Genomic DNA, 18,679 nt, shown 5'->3' with positions numbered 1-18,679 from the left:
ACACTGACTTGACTAAATAGAGAAAATCAAACGATCATAGTGCTGAAAATTTCATCAAAATCGGATGTAAAAAAAGAAAGTTATGACATTTTAAAGTTTCTCTTATTTTTCACAAAACAGTGATGTGCACAACTAGGTGAGTCAGTCGATAATGTCCATCACTCACTATTTCTTTAGTTTTTTTTTTTGTTTAACTTATACAATAATGCATTTTTATAGATTTACAATAAGGACCAACTTGACTGAACCATATAGTATTAAACAATGCTAATTCCACATGTTCAAATAGGAATTAATTGTTGTATCACTTGGCGATGAGGAGAAAATTAGAATATTTCATATAATGAAATACAAAAGAAATAGTGAGTGGATGATATCATACATGTAGTCTCCTCGTTTGCCTGCATACCGGCCAGCATGTGCACATAACTGTTTCGTGAAATTAAGCGAAACTTTAAATGTCATAACTTTTTTATTTTACATCTAATTTTGATGAAATTTTCAATGTTATTTCTTTTTGTTAGGATGGACTTAGAAGTAAAACTCTTTTGTGAATGCATGACTTTTATGTGATATAACCATCTCCTCAAATCAATCCATGAGCAGATACAACAGATTCTAAGAGCGTCTCAACTTCATATTAAATGACAAATTTATGAAATCCTTTTCATCTCTAAATATTTTTTTTCTTCGTAGAGTGAAGAGAAATCTCCTGATGTGTATTTGGTCATTTAGCTATGCTACAAAGTGATTTCAATGAACACAATTTCAAAGTTACTATAACTGGACAAAAAGTAGTGCTACATCCATAATATTGTACAAATTTTCAGAGTGTCCACAGACATTTATACACAAAAGAAATGAGGGACTTATCCACAACCTGCACGTGCATATGTCTTACTGCAGAAATGATGTCATGTGACACCGTACCCATCAACTCACTTGACAATTATTTACAAAAAACCAGGTTTTAGGCAATTTAAATGATACTTTGGCACAAACTATGATTAAATAAGACACATAAGCCAAAGACAAAATCAGAGAAACAAATTTGCAAAAAGGGATAATTAAGTTGAGGAACATAACTAGAGTGCCAGACTTTCAACACACCGACTCTGCAGCATCTCACATGGGTTAATTTGTTGAACTGTATCAGTCGATCATTTAGGGCATTTAAAAACTACAATCAAATAATTGCTACATTGCTGGTCTCTGACATTCTTGTGAAGATGCACATGTAGGTTGCGGAACAATTGGAACTAATGATTCATCAGAAATGAGTCCAAGCCTACCCCCTACCACCGGTCTGCTCTTGATATGCCTCAAGCTGGTCTTCATCCTCCATATCAAGAGTCTCTGGTGTGTCATCTTCGTTTACTGGCTGGCCATCATATCGGAAACGCAGCTGTCCCCTCAAACCCTGAAGGAAAAAAAAAGGAAAAGCAGAAAGGCATCCTATAGAGTTAAGGTGTTCAGTCGCAGTTCATCAACAAATAGGGGAAGGCGGGGTAAGTTGTGACACTTTTTGCATTTTGCATGTAAGAATAGATATGACTAGCAATATTGTAGAAATAAGTACCTTGCCTTTTAAGTTTGATTCTTGGGAAATCTTTTTCACCTATTCTACCCCCACAATGAAAGTCATCGTGACCTTTGAGAAACAAGTGGAATGCCTCTGGCCGTCTCACCTGCATCACGCAGTTCAATATAGCAGCAGTGCTGACTTTGAATACTACTCTAACTCGCACAAGATGTTCAGTGATACATGGTTATTCTTATGTCCACTTTTTATGAACTAGACCAATAAACTTACAGAGATATGATGGTTATTCAACAGATACACCCAATTCGGCCAAAGTTCATTGACCTTTGACCTTGGTCATGTGACCTGAAATGCGCACAGGATGTTCAGTGATACTTGATTACTCTAATGTCCAAGTTTAACGAACTAGATCAATAAACTTTCAAAGTTATGATGGTAATTCAACAGATACCCCCGATTCGGCCAATGTTCATTGACCCTAAATGACCTTTGACCTTGATCATGTGACCTGAAACTCGAACAGGATGTTCAGTGATACTTGATTACTCTTATGTACAAGTTTCATGAATCAGATCCATCAACTTTCAAAGTTATGATGGTAATTCAACAGATACACCCAATTCGGCCAAAGTTCATTGACCTTTGACCTTGGTCATGTGACCTGAAACGCGCACAGGATGTTCAGTGATACTTGATTACTCTAATGTCCAAGTTCAACGAACTAGACCAATAAACTTTCAAAGTTATGATGGTAATTCAACAGATACCCCCGATTCGGCCAAAGTTCATTGACCCTAAATGACCTTTGACCTTAATCATGAGACCTGAAACTTGCACAAAATTTTCAGTGATGCTTGATTACTATTATGTCTAAGTTTCATGAATCAGATCCATAAACTTTCAAAGTTATGATGGGAATTCGACAGATATCCCCAATTCGGCCAAAGTTCATTGACCCTAAATGACCTATGACCTTGATCATGTGACGTGAAACTCATGCAGGATGTTCAGTGATACTTGATAAACCTAATGTCCAAGTTTCATGAACTAGGTCCATATATTTTCTAAGTTATGATGACATTTCAAAAACTTAACCTCAGGTTAAGATTTTGATGTTGAATCCTCCAACATGGTCTAAGTTCATTGACCCTAAATGACCTTTGACCTTAATCATGTGACATGAAACTCTAATAGGATGTTCAGTAATACTTGATTAACCTAATGGCCAAGTTTTATTAACTAGGTCCATATACTTTCTAAGTTATGACGTCATTTCAAAAACTTAACCTCAGGTTAAGATTTGATGTTGACGCCGTCGCCGTCGGAAAAGCGGCGCCTATAGTCTCACTTTGCTTCGCAGGTGAGACAAAAATGATATCAAATGGCTCAACTTGCCCCATCTGTGGGGGTAAGTTGTGCCACCGTCTGGGGTAAGTTATGGAAGCTTAAAAGTGCCACCGAGATGTTGAGATAATTATCTTGGAAGTCGACATAATGATAGCAAAAGATCAGATGACGAGATCCCGGAACTCGTCATTTCGACATCTTGTAGAAGAGATGATCAGATGACAAGATCCCGAATCTCATCATGTCGACATCTTGTAGAAGAGATGATCAGATGACAAGATCCCGGATCTCGTCATGTCGACATCCTTTAGAAGAGATGATCAGATGACAAGATCTTCGATCCATGATCATGTCATCTGATCATCTCTTCCACTGGATGTAGACATGTCGAGATAGAAGATCTTGTCATCTGATCATCTCTTCTAAAAGATGTCGACATGACGAGATGCGGGATCTCATCATCTGATCTTTTCTATCATGATGTCGACTTCCCAAGATAATTATCTCAACATCTCGGTGGCACTTTTAAGCTTCCATAGTAAGTTGAGCCACAAAATGTATGCGGGAAGAACCAGGATGTAAATTTTTCATTTAAAGTATTTTCACATGCTAATTCTCTATAAATACTAACATCCTTTAAAAGTAAAAGAACTGTCATGTGAATTAGGTTCTTTCTGCCTGCATATCAACGGCTTTTACATTTTTTTTATTATACATCACAATAAGAATTACCATGGCTCAACTTGCCCCATGTTGATTTGGCTTAAATCACCCCAGTCCAAACTTATTGCGATATTTTCACATCCACACATTTCTTATGTATTCATCATGTAAAAGACTATGACAAGAATGAGAATCCATACTTGGACTATATTGCTCTCATTTCTATAAAAGACATGTGTGGGTAAAAAGCACTTATCTATTTTACACCCTTTTTTTGACTTAAATTTGTATTTTTCCCTCTAAAAAAATACTTTTTGTTTCAAAATTGAAAACAAAGTGGTGGAGTTAAAGGTCATTTAATGGGTCATGAGTCATGACAATATACAACACCAGAGCTTGATCGGTTCATCACAGACGGACATTTGATAGATTTTGAAACTTTTGAAGGCTTGTAACGAATTAGGAATAAGATGAACAAGGTTCCTTTGTGTTTTGTAGTGAAGGGTAGGACAAAGTATGCTGAATGATGAAAAAAGTTTGTTGCCATGGTTACCTACAAACGTAGGTATCCACTAAATGTGCCATATCACGGACGGACATGATAGAAATGTGGTTTTTAGAATTTTTGTACATTTTTATTGTTTCTATCTAAACAGCTTAACATGGACCAATAATTTTTAATGCAACTAACACTCGGGTATGTTAGCTTCTATGTTCAGCATATTGAATTCTTAACCAATATCAAACTTCTGAGAGAATTGCAAATATTTTCCATCACGGACGGACACAATAAAAATACATTGGAAGTACCCTGTAAGAAGTTCTTAATACTTTCTTGGGGAAACAAATGCTATTGTATTGATGATTTTTACATATCTTAATATTATCAAACATTATTAGTTGCACAATCAAGTTGCTGCAACTTGATTTAAGATGTATAGCAACTTGTTTTCTATGCTAGACACACAGTATAATCTAGACATATGATTGCTCTAAACACAGTTCTTGTCAAAGAATATTGTCTTTTTAAATTGTAGAATACAAGGTTCCAAATCAACAGCTAGTTGATCAATGATCATATTGATACAAGTATTTTTATGATCATGATGATTTTTAGGCATTAATTTTCCAAGAGCAAAGAGGGTTTTTTTTAAGGTCAAATATCTAAATCGAAAAGATCAACAGGTCGCTGATCCTTATGCTTGTTTGTTGGATCAACACTTTTGGGGGACTCTCTTTAAATCCATCTTTTGCACATATCAAAGTGGAGACACCCCATAATATCAACAGCCCTCATGTATTTAGGAACGGACCGAATCCAAAATTGAAATTGACATATCAATCCAAAGCTTATCAAAACTTTTAAACACTGCAGTGTAAGCTTTATGCATTTTCACAGTTTACCAGATATTAAGCGATTTGCTTAAAATTAGCTCCATAATGGACTTCAAAAAAGGTATTCATGTAATGTTCACAAGCCTCAAGACTGTGACGTCATGTTCTGTTAGAAGCATTGTGAATCCATAGGTTTGTACATGGAAAAATTGATTTTTCTGCTAATATCAGATTATGCATTGCATTCTACTTCTTCTCCATCACTTTCTGCAAGCTTGAATTGATGAAATCTACAGCTTTGTACTTGTTCTTGTCTTATTTTATTTCCTGCTTTTTAGGCGTATACATTTACATGCAGCTTTCCAATCCTATCTGCATTCCAATAATGTTTAACAATTTTTCCTGACAAAAATATAGCCCCAATAACGGCCGAAGATATCACAAAAAAATGTGACGAGTTGTAGATAGTTACTCCATTTGAGTTCTGAATAATTCTCAGAGCCACTTCTCACTGCAATTAGAAGCTAAAATTAAATTCATAATCTGCTCAGCAAAGTTTCTCACTTGCATATATGAATCTTTCCATATATGAAGTATTTCACTCGTCCGTCTGTGATGAAATGTCCGTCCGTGATCATTTTTTGATTTATTGTATGCATAAAATGTATGGATTTTAGCTATGTTCAAATAAAATGATAAACAGTGTCCAATGAAATACTTCTACACAATTTTATTTCTGTTTCTATTCTGATAAAGAATAAAAAGCTGAATCCATAGACATTATCTTAATAAAAATGATCCCGGACGGACATCAATTTCATCACGGACGGACAGAAATGTTAACATCTACAAGGAAAGTTTACTTCCCATATTTTTTCCTATTAATTAATTTATGTTTGATGATTTGATTAATGTTCAGAGTGCAAGACCATTAAAAAAATTGGAGTAACTTTGAAAACAATAAAACTAGAGTGAATTGAATTTGAGTGAATTAACTTTGTCCGTCCGTGATGAAATTAATGTCCGTCCATAATAATTTTTGATTGAGTTTATGATATGGATAAAATGTATGGATTTCAGCTATGTTCAAATAAAATGATGTACAGTGTTTAGAGAGATACCTCTTCACCTTTTTATTTTTTATTTCTATTCTGATAAAGAATAAAAAACTTTTCAACTTTTTTTCCATCACGGACGGAAATTTCAAAATGGAAATGTTAACACCTACCAAAAAAAATTACTTCCCAATAATTTTTTTCTACTATATTACACTGTATGTCTGATAATAGAGTAATGTTCAGAGTGCAAGAACATCCAAACCAAATTAGAGTAACTTTAAAAACAACAAGTGGAATGCCTCTGGCCGTCTCACCTGCACCACGCGGTTCAATATAGCAGCAGTGCTGACTTTGAATACTACTCTAACTCGCACAAGATGTTCAGTGATACATGGTTACTCTTATGTCCACTTTTTATGAACTAGACCAATAAACTTACAGAGATATGATGGTTATTCAACAAAAAACCCCAACATGGCCAAAGTTCATTGACCTTACATGACCTGTGACCTTGATCATGTGACCTGAAACTCGCACAGGATGTTCAGTGATACTTGATTACTCTTATGTACAAGTTTCATGAATCAGATCCATAAACTTTCAAAGTTATGATGGTAATTCAACAGATACACCCAGTTCGGCCAAAGTTCATTGACCTTTGACCTTGGTCATGTGACCTGAAATGCGCACAGGATGTTCAGAGATACTTGATTACTATAATATCCAAGTTTAATGAACTAGACCAATAAACTTTCAAAGTTATGATGGTAATTCAACAGATACCCCAATTCGGCCAAAGTTCATTGACCCTAAATGACCTTTGACCTTAATCATGAGACCTGAAACTTGCACAAAATGTTCAGTGATGCTTGATTACTATTATGTCCAAGTTTCATGAATCAGATCCATAAACTTTCAAAGTTATGATGGGAAATCAACAGATATCCGCAATTCGGCCAAAGTTCATTGACCCTAAATGACCTTTGACCTTGGACATGTGACGTGAAACTCATGCAGGATGTTCAGCTATACTTGATTAACCTTATGTCCAAGTTTCATGAACTAGGTCCATATATTTTCTAAGTTATGATGACATTTCAAAAACTTAACCTCAGGTTAAGATTTCGATGTTGATCCCTCCAACATGGTCTAAGTTCATTGACCCTAAATGACCTTTGACCTTGGTCATGTGACATGAAACTCTAATAGGATGTTCAGTAATACTTGAATAACCTTATGGCCAAGTTTTATTAACTAGGTCCATATACTTTCTAAGTTATGACGTCATTTCAAAAACTTAACCTCAGGTTAAGATTTGATGTTGTTGACGCCGCCGCCGCTGTCGGAAAAGCGGCGCCTATAGTCTCACTCTGCTTCGCAGGCGAGACAATAAAACTAGGGTGAATTTAATTTGAGTAGAAATGTCCGTCCGTGATGAGAGGTAGCAGCACCCATAAATAAAATGGACTATTCTGGTACTTTCGGAATCATCAATCTTCATGAAACTAAGTTTTTTGAAACCTGAGATATCAAAGATTATTTTAAAAGCAAATTTGATAGAAGTACCTAAAAAAAAAATTTTCACCTCAATGCGAACCCTTAACTGATCATGCTCACCACCACGATGTATGACTCGTTCATTATTAGCCTGGGGGTGGTGGCTCACTTGCCCCTATGCTCAACTTACATGTACCCTGCCTTCCCCTATTCGTTGGATTTGATCACAAGGACATTAAAACAACAAGTGGAATGCCTCTGGCCGTCTCACCTGCATCACGCGGTTCAATATAGCATCAGTGCTGACTTTGAAAACTACTCTAACTCGCACAAGATGTTCAGTGATACATGGTTACTTTTATGTCCACTTTTTATGGACTAGACCAATAAACTTTAATACAGAGATATGATGGTTATTCAACAAAAAAAAACAAACATGGCCAAAGTTCATTGACCTTACATGACCTTTGACCTTGATCATGTGACTTGAAACTCGCACAGGATGTTCAGTGATACTTGATTACTCTTATGTCCAAGATCATGAATCAGATCCATCAACTTTCAAAGTTATGATGGTAATTCAACAGATACACCCAATTCGGCCAAAGTTCATTGACCTTTGACCTTGGTCATGTGAAATGAAATGCGCACAGATGTTCAGTGATACTTGATTACTCTAATGTCCAAGTTTAACGAAATAGACCAATAAACTTTCAAAGTTATGATGGTAATTCAACAGATACCCCCGATTCGGTCAAAGTTCATTGACCCTAATGACCTTTGACCTTAATCATGAGAGCTGAAACTTGCACGAAATGTTCAGTGATGCTTGATCACTATTATGTCCATGTTTCATGAATCAGATCCATAAACTGTCAAAGTTATGATGGGAATTCAACAGATACCCCTAATTCGGCCAAAGTTCATTGACCCTAAATGACCTTTGACCTTGGTCATGTGACATAAAACTCACGCAGGATGTTCAGTGATACTTGATTAACCTTATGTCCAAGTTTCATGAACTAGGTCCATATATTTTCTAAGTTATGATGACATTTCAAAAACTTAACCTCAGGTTAAGATTTCGATGCTGATTCCTCCAACATGGTCTAAGTTCATTGACCTTAAATGACCTTCGACCTTGGTCATGTGACATAAAACTCTGATAGGATGTTCAGCAATTTTTCAGGATTTTTTCTTCATTCTCTAAAAAAAAAATCACATATTTTGCGAATGACATTCAGATTTCGCTATAAAGAAATGATCATGCCAATACATTTGAAATGGTCATACAACTTAAAGGAGAATGAAACCATTGGAACAAGATAGCTTGTGTAGAAACAGAAAAATCAAAGAATAAGAATAAAGAAAGTTTGAGAAAAATCGGACAAATACTGAGAAAGTTATGAGCATTTGAATATTGCGATCACTAATGCTATGGAGATAGCAAATTGGCAATGCGACAAAGATGTGTGATGTCACTTTGTGAACAACTCTCCCCATTACTTTAGTATATTTTTCACTTGAATTGCCTCTTTTATCACATCTATCCATAGATCATGTGTTCTTTCTACATGAGGGCATACATTACATATTTTTTAAGAATACATCATGGATAAAGAGTTTGTATCATCATTGGAAAAAGCAAAAAGAGACATTTTGAGAGTATTCTATAGTCCACCAAAGGGAAAGTTGTTCATCAGTGACATCACACATCCTTGTCGCATTGCCAATGGGAGGATCTCCATAGCTTTAGTGATTGCAATATTGAAATGCTCATAACTTTCTCACTATTTGTCCGATTTTTCTCAAACTTTCTTTATTCTTATTCTTTGATTTTTATGTTTCTACACAAGCCTATTTGTTCCAAAGGTTTCATTCCCCTTTAAAATGACAATGGCAGAGGTAAATTTTTGTTGGTCGTGAGCCAATAGCCATTATTGGTATGGTACGAACCGCAAAGTTGGATATCAGTAGGAGTGGGCTATAAATGGGTGATTTTTGGTTTTACTGTAGGAACAGTTTTTGTGTGTTCCTTTTACCTTATCTCAACATGAAATGACAATATTTTTAGTCTCGGGTCCGAGAAAAAAGTGTGCCGGCCCAAAATTCAAAATGGCCGCCAACCCCCCCCCAAAAAAAAACCCACCCAAAATCACAGTTTTGGCCACAACTTCTTTATTTGGTGGTCTTTTTTCTCTGGTTTTGGTGTCTATTCATATGTTTTGGGGGGCAGGCAATTTGTTTTTCCTATAATTAGCACCTTTAAACCATTATTTGAAGAGTTAAAAGGTAATTATAACTAAATTTTTCCATTTTTATAGCCTTTTTCAGCCAAATGTAGATTTTATCGTCCTGGAGTTCTTGGATATTTGATAGTACGAGGTCAACAATAGCAAGCAGCTTCATAGAGCTATATTGCTTTTATTCCTCTACTGTGGGTTTTATGGATATTTGTGAAATATATCTTAGTAAATAAAAAAAAATGTTAATTATCCATAGGGGCTATACAGTATACAATGTACTGTTACTGTATTTACTACACTGCCTATCTATATCCATGCATTGACCACCATGACATATGACAAGGCCTGTATAAAAACTATAGTGTCATAGAAATAAGCTCCTAAGGTTTCAAATTAGATTGTGAATTTGATTGCTTGTCAGCTGATGCAAATCAGCTAACAAAAATTGCACATAAAAATATCATGTATATCCTTTACGTACATCACATATCTAGCCATATCTTCTTCATTTGGAGTCTTTTTTACCTGGTTGTGGTGTCTTATTTGCCTATGTTCATGGGGTCAGATAACTATCATGGTAACATTGATCAACAGCAAATCAGAACCAAGGACTCCATATAAGTTAGCATTAAGTTATGTTAACATGATAGTAAATTTTTATGCAACGGGGCCCAGAATAGCTGCAGTGTAAATGCCATGATGTGGGGTTAATTACCTTTCTCCGCCCCCTGAATTAGCATATTTGACAAAATATGTCCTCAGTTTCTGAGACAAAACATATCTTCAATTTCTGAGGCATCTAATTCTTAACCAAAGAGCTCCTTTCTACATGTATAACATTATAGTTTAGGCCTTGTCATGGTGGCCAATGCATTTATGCAGTACAGTATGTACAGTACATTGTATACTGTATAGCCCTTATGGATAATTAACTTTTTTATTTAATAAGATATATTTAAAAAAACAACCATAAATCCCATAGTAGAGGAATAAAAGCGATATAGCTCTATGAAGCTGCTTGCTATTGTTGACCTCGTACCATCTACTATCCAAGAACCCCACGACGATAAAACCTCCTTTTAGGCTGAAAAAAGGCTATAAACATTGGAAAAATTAGGTATACATGTAATTACCTTTTAACTCTACAAATAATGGTTTAAAAGTACTAATTATAGGAAAAACAAATTGCCTGCCCCCAATACATATGAATAGACACCAAAACCATAGAAAAAGACCACCAAATAAAGAAGTTGTGGCCAAAACTGTGATTTTGGGTGGTTTTTGCGGCCATTTTGGATTTTGGCCCGGCACACTTTTTTCTCGGACCCGAGACAAAAAATATTGTTATTTCATGTTGAGATACATTACAAGGAATAAAAAAAACTGTTCCCATACTGATATTACAAAAAAGTATTTTTGTACAGCCCACTCCTACATGTAATATCAGTATTCAACCTGGCAGTTTGAACCAATAATACCTTTTGCAGTTTCATTATCAATATATGATACAAGAGCAATATATGCATAATGCCTTTAATACATGTATATCATATTATACAACATGTAATTGCTAGGCAAGGATAGTACCTAGAATCCATGTAGCTAAAAGTTTTTACTGAGCAACAATCCTTAAGATTAGTTTTACCTGTTTGTCCCTGTAGGCATCCATGAGTTTAGCTAACTTTGTCCTGCGCCTGATCTTGAAGCTTATCGTTGAACCATCCTGTTCAGACAAAAGGGTAGGATATGATCACACTACATACATGTAACTACTTGCATTATTCAAAACCATGTCAAAATGACTATCAAATAACAGAGCATCAGATTTCCCAACTGCATCAACATTGAAGCAAAAGCCTGCATGTATATCAGGATCTACATGTACACACATATACATTTATCATACTTGAGTTCAGCATATTTGAGCTTTACCAAATACACGTAGAAGCCTGTTTCTTTCCCCAATATCAAAACAGATTTCCAAAGGCATAATTTTTGTCATCATTCTGCATGTATCATCCCATAGTAGTGGGTATTAGTCACTTCACAGCTTTATAGGGCTCTTTCGCCCAGCCAGGAATATTTATAAATACAGAGTGAGTCAGAAAAAATGTCCCACTTTTGTAAAGTTAAATTGTTTAAAATATCATTATATCATGATATGTCTTGATAGAGGTATCCTCCCATTACATTCAGGTACCTTTTTCATTTGATCCCCTGCAAGCATGACTGAACAGCGGACAATCTTTAGAAGACTGTCAGATCTCACTTGCGCCAAGTTACAGGGTGGGGAATAAAACACACAAAAGCACAGACATCCATTGTAAACTTTCATTGGTAAAGGCGCTGTCACACCTTGGCGTTTTAGACAGCGTATGCCCGACGTATCAAAATTTCTCTAAAACGTCGGCATACGCTGAACTTTGTTTTTTTTTTCAACTCTGGGCGTATACTTAGCGTATTCATAACGAGTTAGACGTATACATAACGTATTAGTAACTTATATCGAACGCTTCGTTAACTTATAAGTAACGTATTCCAACAAATGCTTAGCGTATTGCTGGCGTACACAACTTATGCCCTAAGATAGCCTAACTTACGCATAGCACGCGGCAGCGTATCGCTGGCGAACACGTGTCGTAGCCTATAAAAAGGCTGCCGCTCGACTATTCAAATCATAACCGCACGATACATCACCGTATCAACACCACCGCCATGTCGAAGAAAACTCCTGTGAACCCCACCTTTATATACCAATTCCTATAAACGTCGTCAATACGCCATTATACGGTAGCTCTAAGTTATAAACACGTTCAGTAAGTTTTGTGGTCGTCAATACGTCAATATACGTTGGAGTTAAGTTACACATACGTTCAAAGCACGTTACTCATAGGTTAGAAGTTTTAGGGTATGTTGGACATTATCTCGACGTACATCGACTTACGAGTAACTTACGAGTAACGTGTGTCAACGTGTATCAACGATCGAGTAACTTGCCTACAACTTATGACCCGCGTATGCGGGACGTATGAGCCATACGCTGGCATACATGTACGTCTAAAAATTTTGTGCTTGCACAAAATTTTTCGACGACCTCGCCGTATGACGACGTATACCAGCGTGTTTTAGCGTACTCTTAACGTATGCAAAACTTACCCGTAACGTATTCGACGTACGCCAGCGTATTCGCCAAATTCCTCATACGTCGGGCATACATGTACGCTGTCTAAAACGCCAAGGTGTGACAGCGCCTTAACCAACAAAAGACATAACCAGCATATTGGATTTATGGGCACTTGATGATGATGATGAAGATCAAGATCAAGATGATGACAATGAGGATGATGATAATATGATGGTGGTAGTGAATGTGTTTTAAGGGGAAAGATTGTCGGGAAATGCCACTTAAACATTCAACTATCTTGCTAAAAATCAATGCTTAATCAGAAAAGAAAAAATTATGAACCAGTTATTACCATGTGTGTTGTGTGTGTTTGTGTGTGTGAGCGTGCCAGTCTGTCTGTCTGTCTTTGTCTAAAGCACTGTTTTATTCATCACCACGTAACTTGGCGCAAGTGAGATTTGACAGTCTTCTAAAGATTGTCCGATGTTCAGTCATGCGTGCACGGGATCAAATGAAAATGGTACCTGAATGTACTTGGAGGATACCTCTATCAAGACATATCATGAAACTAATGATTAAATATTCATATTTTAAACAATTCCACTTTACAAAAGTGGGACATTTTTTCTGACTCACTCTGTATAAGCAAGACATTAAAAATCTGCTTGAAACAGGTGGAAATAATTAAAGTACTCGTCTTTCAAAACTGCTTTGAGTTTATCTGTTGTGCCGACAGATCATTGTAATGCATTTTGGGTATAAAATAAGCTCATGTCACTCCAAATTATCCAAATTGGCACCCTTAATTTATGTTTCAAACCTTAGTTCTAGATCCCACAAAAGAGATAAACCAGACGAGAATAGTTTTGCAGGAGCTATTCTTCTATTTTGCTGCAAATTGAAGACAGACCGGCAATTCCTGGTCGTCGAAAAGCGCATTTGTGTAGCTAAATAGTAGCTCTCACTTGACGGTTCAGAGTATCTTCAGGAAGCCATGTTCTTGCATATAGAGATGGTCCTCCAGCAATGGTTGTATGCACATTGAGAGGGTTATCACTACAACAATAGCAACATGAGAGAAAGACTTCCTCTATTACACAATGGATGCTCTTCAGCTTTGTTTTGTTCTGCTGCTTGGCTTTTATATCTGTTCTAAGAATGAACCTCAACTGTTGAATAGCAAACAGTCAACTTCAATGTCCAGCAATGCCTTTGTTCGGAAAAGCTTCACAAAGGCTAGAGTACCAAACTATTCTAACTCTTTGATTTCTTTTCAAGTGGAACTCTTGAGAGGAGGTGATATCAACCCCAACCCTGGCCCCAATATTGAAGACCATGGCAAGATACACAAGCATAGTATACAGAGTACCAAAACAGTAGTAGTCTAGGATAGGCCTCATAGGAAATTGACCAAACCTTGTTTTTTTATATATACAATATTTTTTTATGGTTCTTGTCAATTCGAGGGTGCTGATTACGAATCTGGATGATGCCACTCGTGTAACCTTGAGCATTTTCCGCAAATTGGCAAAAATATGCAAATTGGCAAAATATGCAAATTACCCATGAAAATCATAAAATTGTCAGCATATTGGCTATGAAATGCATGAAATTGTGTGGCAGGAGTGAAATACAATCTTGAAAAATAATTTTTGACAAAATATTTATTTTCCTGATATTCCAAATGGCACCATAGGCCATTGTATACACTATTATGTATAATATGAATAGGGAAAACTAATTTTCACAAAAATGAGCACTAAACTGCAAAATCGTGATGTATGAACGAAGTAATTCAAATCATCATTACTAACAAGATATATAATTTATTATGTCATATATGGGAACCAATTGCTGTATTTTGATATCTAAAATAGCCGCCACTGGCCCAGAGTATTATGTACAATGACAATGGCCGGGGCCCCAAAAATGACAAGAGTGAGCAATAAAATGCATATTATTAAAATTTATGAGTGGAATACTGAATAAAAACAAAATTGTTAATATGCCATTTATGTGATAAATGCTGTAATTTGAAATTCAAAATGGCCGCCATACCCCCTATATTTATCATGTACAATCCGAATGGAGAAACTAATTTTCACACGAGTAAGAAACATAAAATGCATGTAATTGTGATCTACGAGTAAAATATTGTCTGACATGTTTTCTAGCAAGACATATCATTTCTTTTGTCATGCGTGAGATAAATGCTGTATTAAGAAATTCAAAATGGCCCCTATAGGCCCTAACGGTATTGACAATGTAAGTGGGGACATATAATTTTTTAAGAAGTTGGATTTGCTTGACTATGACATCCATATAATCCTGTTGTATGAGTAAAACGTTACTTGTAAACACATTTGGTCGCATTTCATAAGTTGGGTATGCAAAAAGGGTAGCATATGAACAATTTTCCACACTGTGCCATGGATAAATTGTTGCTACATCACAGCATCTTGACCAAATTTATTGAGTAATATCTCATTTTGAAGCTAGAACTATAAGCTAAATATATTACTATGAATTAGATCAATACAATATGAGGAACAAAAACTATAGCACATTAAGCTTGAAGTAACAGGGGTGGTGGAGCCGGTAGATGCGGAGCCGGTGGATGGGGTAAATGATAAAATATGGATTAAACCTAATTAACAACTTACTATAATCAGTAATATGACTGTTATCCTCATATTTCTGGGTGTTTTAAAGCAGGGAACAACTAAATGTCATAAAAATTTGACAATTTTGAAAATATGCAGCAATTGAATACATGTGTATGTCAGCTCTGATCTGCAACCTAATTAATTAGTAAACCAGAGAGATTTGGTTAATTATCTAATTTGTAATCTCAATTTTTAGCACAAATGTTGTGTATCATTGCAACAAACATTTCTACCCATGATGTTGTTGTTTTGCCAAGCATATAAATACAGTGACAGGTATTTTTGGGGGAAAAATGTAAAATTAAATACTGTTAATTAATTAGTATAATTAATATGCATACAATAATAGATAATTATTCGATTTTTTGTACAGATTTAATTATTGATGTTTCAAGATTATAACTGCAATTTACTAGGGTGATCCAATGTTGCATTAATTTTTGACACCATTTTATGTGCAGCAGGTCCAATTTGAGAAAAACACATTTCAAAATTCACATTTACATTGATGTCTATGTAATGATTAGCTGTTAATTAGTCATTTTAAGGAGAAATAAAGGTAGTAGAGACTTAAAACTTTTTCATTATTTAGAGAATGGTAATAGCTATAACATATAAAAAAATGAAATTTTTGACCATTTTTACCCTGTTCGCGAAATTGGACCACCTTATGACATGCGACCTAGGTCGCATTTCATAAGTTGGGTATGCAAAAAGGGTGGCGTATGAACAATTTTCCACACGGTGCCATGGATAAATTGTTGCTACATCACAGCATCTTGACCAAATTTATTGAGTAATATCTCATTTTGAAGCTAGAACTATAGGCTAAATATATTACTATGAATTAAATCAATACAATATCAGGAACAAAAACTATAGCACATTAAGTTTGAAGTAACAGGGGTGGCGGAGCCGGTGGATGCGGAGCCGGTGGATGTGGTAAATGATAAAATATTAATTAAACCTAATTAACAACTTACTACAATATGTAATATGACTGTTATCCTCATATTTCTGGGTGTTTTACAGCAGGGAACAACTAAATGCCATAAAAATTTGACAATTTTGAAAATATGCAGCAATGGAATACATGTGTATGTCAGCTCTGATCTGCAACCTAATCAATTAGTAAACCGGAGAGATTTGGTTAATTATCTAATGTGTAATCTTGATTTTTAGTACAAATGTTGTGTATCATTGCAACAAACATTTCTACCCATGATATTGTCATTTTGCCAAGCATATGAATACAGTGACAGGTATTTTGGGGGCAAAAATGTGAAAGTAAATACTGTTAATTGATTAGTATAATTAATATGTATACAATAATAGATAATTATTCAATTTTTGGTACAGATCTAATTATTGATGTTTAAAGATTATAACTGCAAAATACTAGGGTGATCCAACGTTGCATTAACTTTTGACACCATTTTATGTGCAGCAGGTCCAATTTGAGAAAAACACATTTCAAAATTCACATTTACATTGATGTCTATGTAATGATTAGCTGTTAATTAGTCATTTTAAGGAGAAATAAAGGTAGTAGAGACTTAAAACTTTTTCATTATTTAGAGAATGGTAATAGCTATAACATATAAAAAAATGAAATTTTTGACCATTTTTACCCTGTTCGCGAAATTGGACCACCTTATGACATGCGACCAAATTGTCTTAAACATTATTTCTAACTAATATACATCACATATTGGTCGTGGAGGTAATAAATACTATACTTTGAAATCCAAAAATGGCTGCCATAGGTCCTAAAAATATTGTGCACATTGTAACATGGGACATATAATTTTAACAGAATTTGGCTTTGCTTGACTCTAAATATTGCATATAATTGTGAATTGTGATGTAAGGGTGAATTATTGTTTAAAACCATGGTTTCTAACGAGATATATCATACTTTTGTGTAATTAAGGTGATAAATGCTGCATTTTTAAATTGAAAATGGCCACCATAGGCACTTATCGAATACAATTTGAGTGGAGACAAATAATGTCACAACAAGTGGAATGCCTCTAGCCGTCTCACCTGCATCACGCGGTTCAATATAGCAGCAGTGCTGACTTTGAATACTACTCTAACTCGCACAAGATGTTCAGTGATACATGGTTACTCTTATGTCCACTTTTTATGAACTAGACCAATAAACTTACAGAGATATGATGGTTATTCAACTAAAAACCCCAACATGGCCAAAGTTCATTGACCTTACATGACCTTTGACCTTGATCATGTGACTTGAAACTTGAACAGGATGTTCAGTGATACTTGACTACTCTTATGTACAAGTTTCATGAATCAGATCCATAAACTTTCAAAGTTATGATGGTAATTCAACAGATACACCCAATTCGGCCAAAGTTCATTGACCTTTGACCTTGGTCATGTGACCTGAAATGCGCACAGGATGTTCAGTGATACTTGATTACTCTAATGTCCAAGTTTAATGAACTAGACCAATAAACTTTCAAAGTTATGATGGTAATTCAACAGATACCCCCGATTCGGTCAAAGTTCATTGACCCTAAATGACCCTTGACCTTAATCATGAGACCTGAAACTTGTACAAAATTTCCAGTGATTTTTTATTACTATTATGTCCAAGTTTCATGAATCAGATCCATAAACTTTCAAAGTTATGATGGGAATTCAACAGATATCCCCAATTCGGCCAAAGTTCATTGACCCTAAATGACCTTTGACCTTGGTCATGTGATGTGAAACTCATGCAGGATGTTCAGTGATACTTGATTAACCTTACGTCCAAGTTTCATGAACTAGGTCCATATATTTTCTAAGTTATGATGACATTTCAAAAACTTAACCTCAGGTTAAGATTTTGATGTTGAATCCTCCAACATGGTCTAAGTTCATTGACCCTAAATGACCTTTGACCTTGGTCATGTGACATGAAACTCTAATAGGATGTTAAGTAATACTTGATCAACCTTATGGATAAGTTTTATTAACTAGGTCCATATACTTTCTAAGTTATGACGTCATTTCAAAAACTTAACCTCAGGTTAAGATTTGATGTTGACGCCGCCGCCGCCGTCGGAGAAGCGGCGCCTATAGTCTCACTTTGCTTCGCAGGTGAGACAAAAAGGGCATATGGCAGCCACTTTGAATGTTGAAATACTGTATTTATCACCTGATTTACACAAGGTATGATATATTGTGTT

The 18,679-nt window shown here is 35.5% G+C and overlaps 1 protein-coding gene across 2 annotated transcripts in view; it reads right to left on the bottom strand.

The window, feature by feature from the left end:
• Window positions 1-538: 538 nt before the first annotated feature.
• Window positions 539-18,679, bottom strand: part of LOC121415061 (small ubiquitin-related modifier 3-like) — a 58,917-nt gene continuing 40,776 nt past the window's right edge. For both annotated transcript variants that reach the window (XM_041608143.1, XM_041608151.1), the window contains 2 exons: window positions 11,335-11,412; window positions 539-1,420 (listed from right to left, as the gene is read on the bottom strand). In XM_041608143.1, coding sequence (XP_041464077.1) covers window positions 1,289-1,420; window positions 11,335-11,412 — 210 coding nt within the window. In that variant the 3' untranslated portion in view covers window positions 539-1,288. The remainder of the gene's footprint in view (window positions 1,421-11,334; window positions 11,413-18,679) is intronic.

Source organism: Lytechinus variegatus, chromosome 1 (assembly GCF_018143015.1).
Source record: "Lytechinus variegatus isolate NC3 chromosome 1, Lvar_3.0, whole genome shotgun sequence".
Lineage (NCBI taxonomy): Eukaryota > Metazoa > Echinodermata > Echinoidea > Temnopleuroida > Toxopneustidae > Lytechinus > Lytechinus variegatus.
The sequence above is the reverse complement of the archived record's forward strand: the minus strand, read 5'-3'. Positions and strand labels throughout refer to the sequence as shown.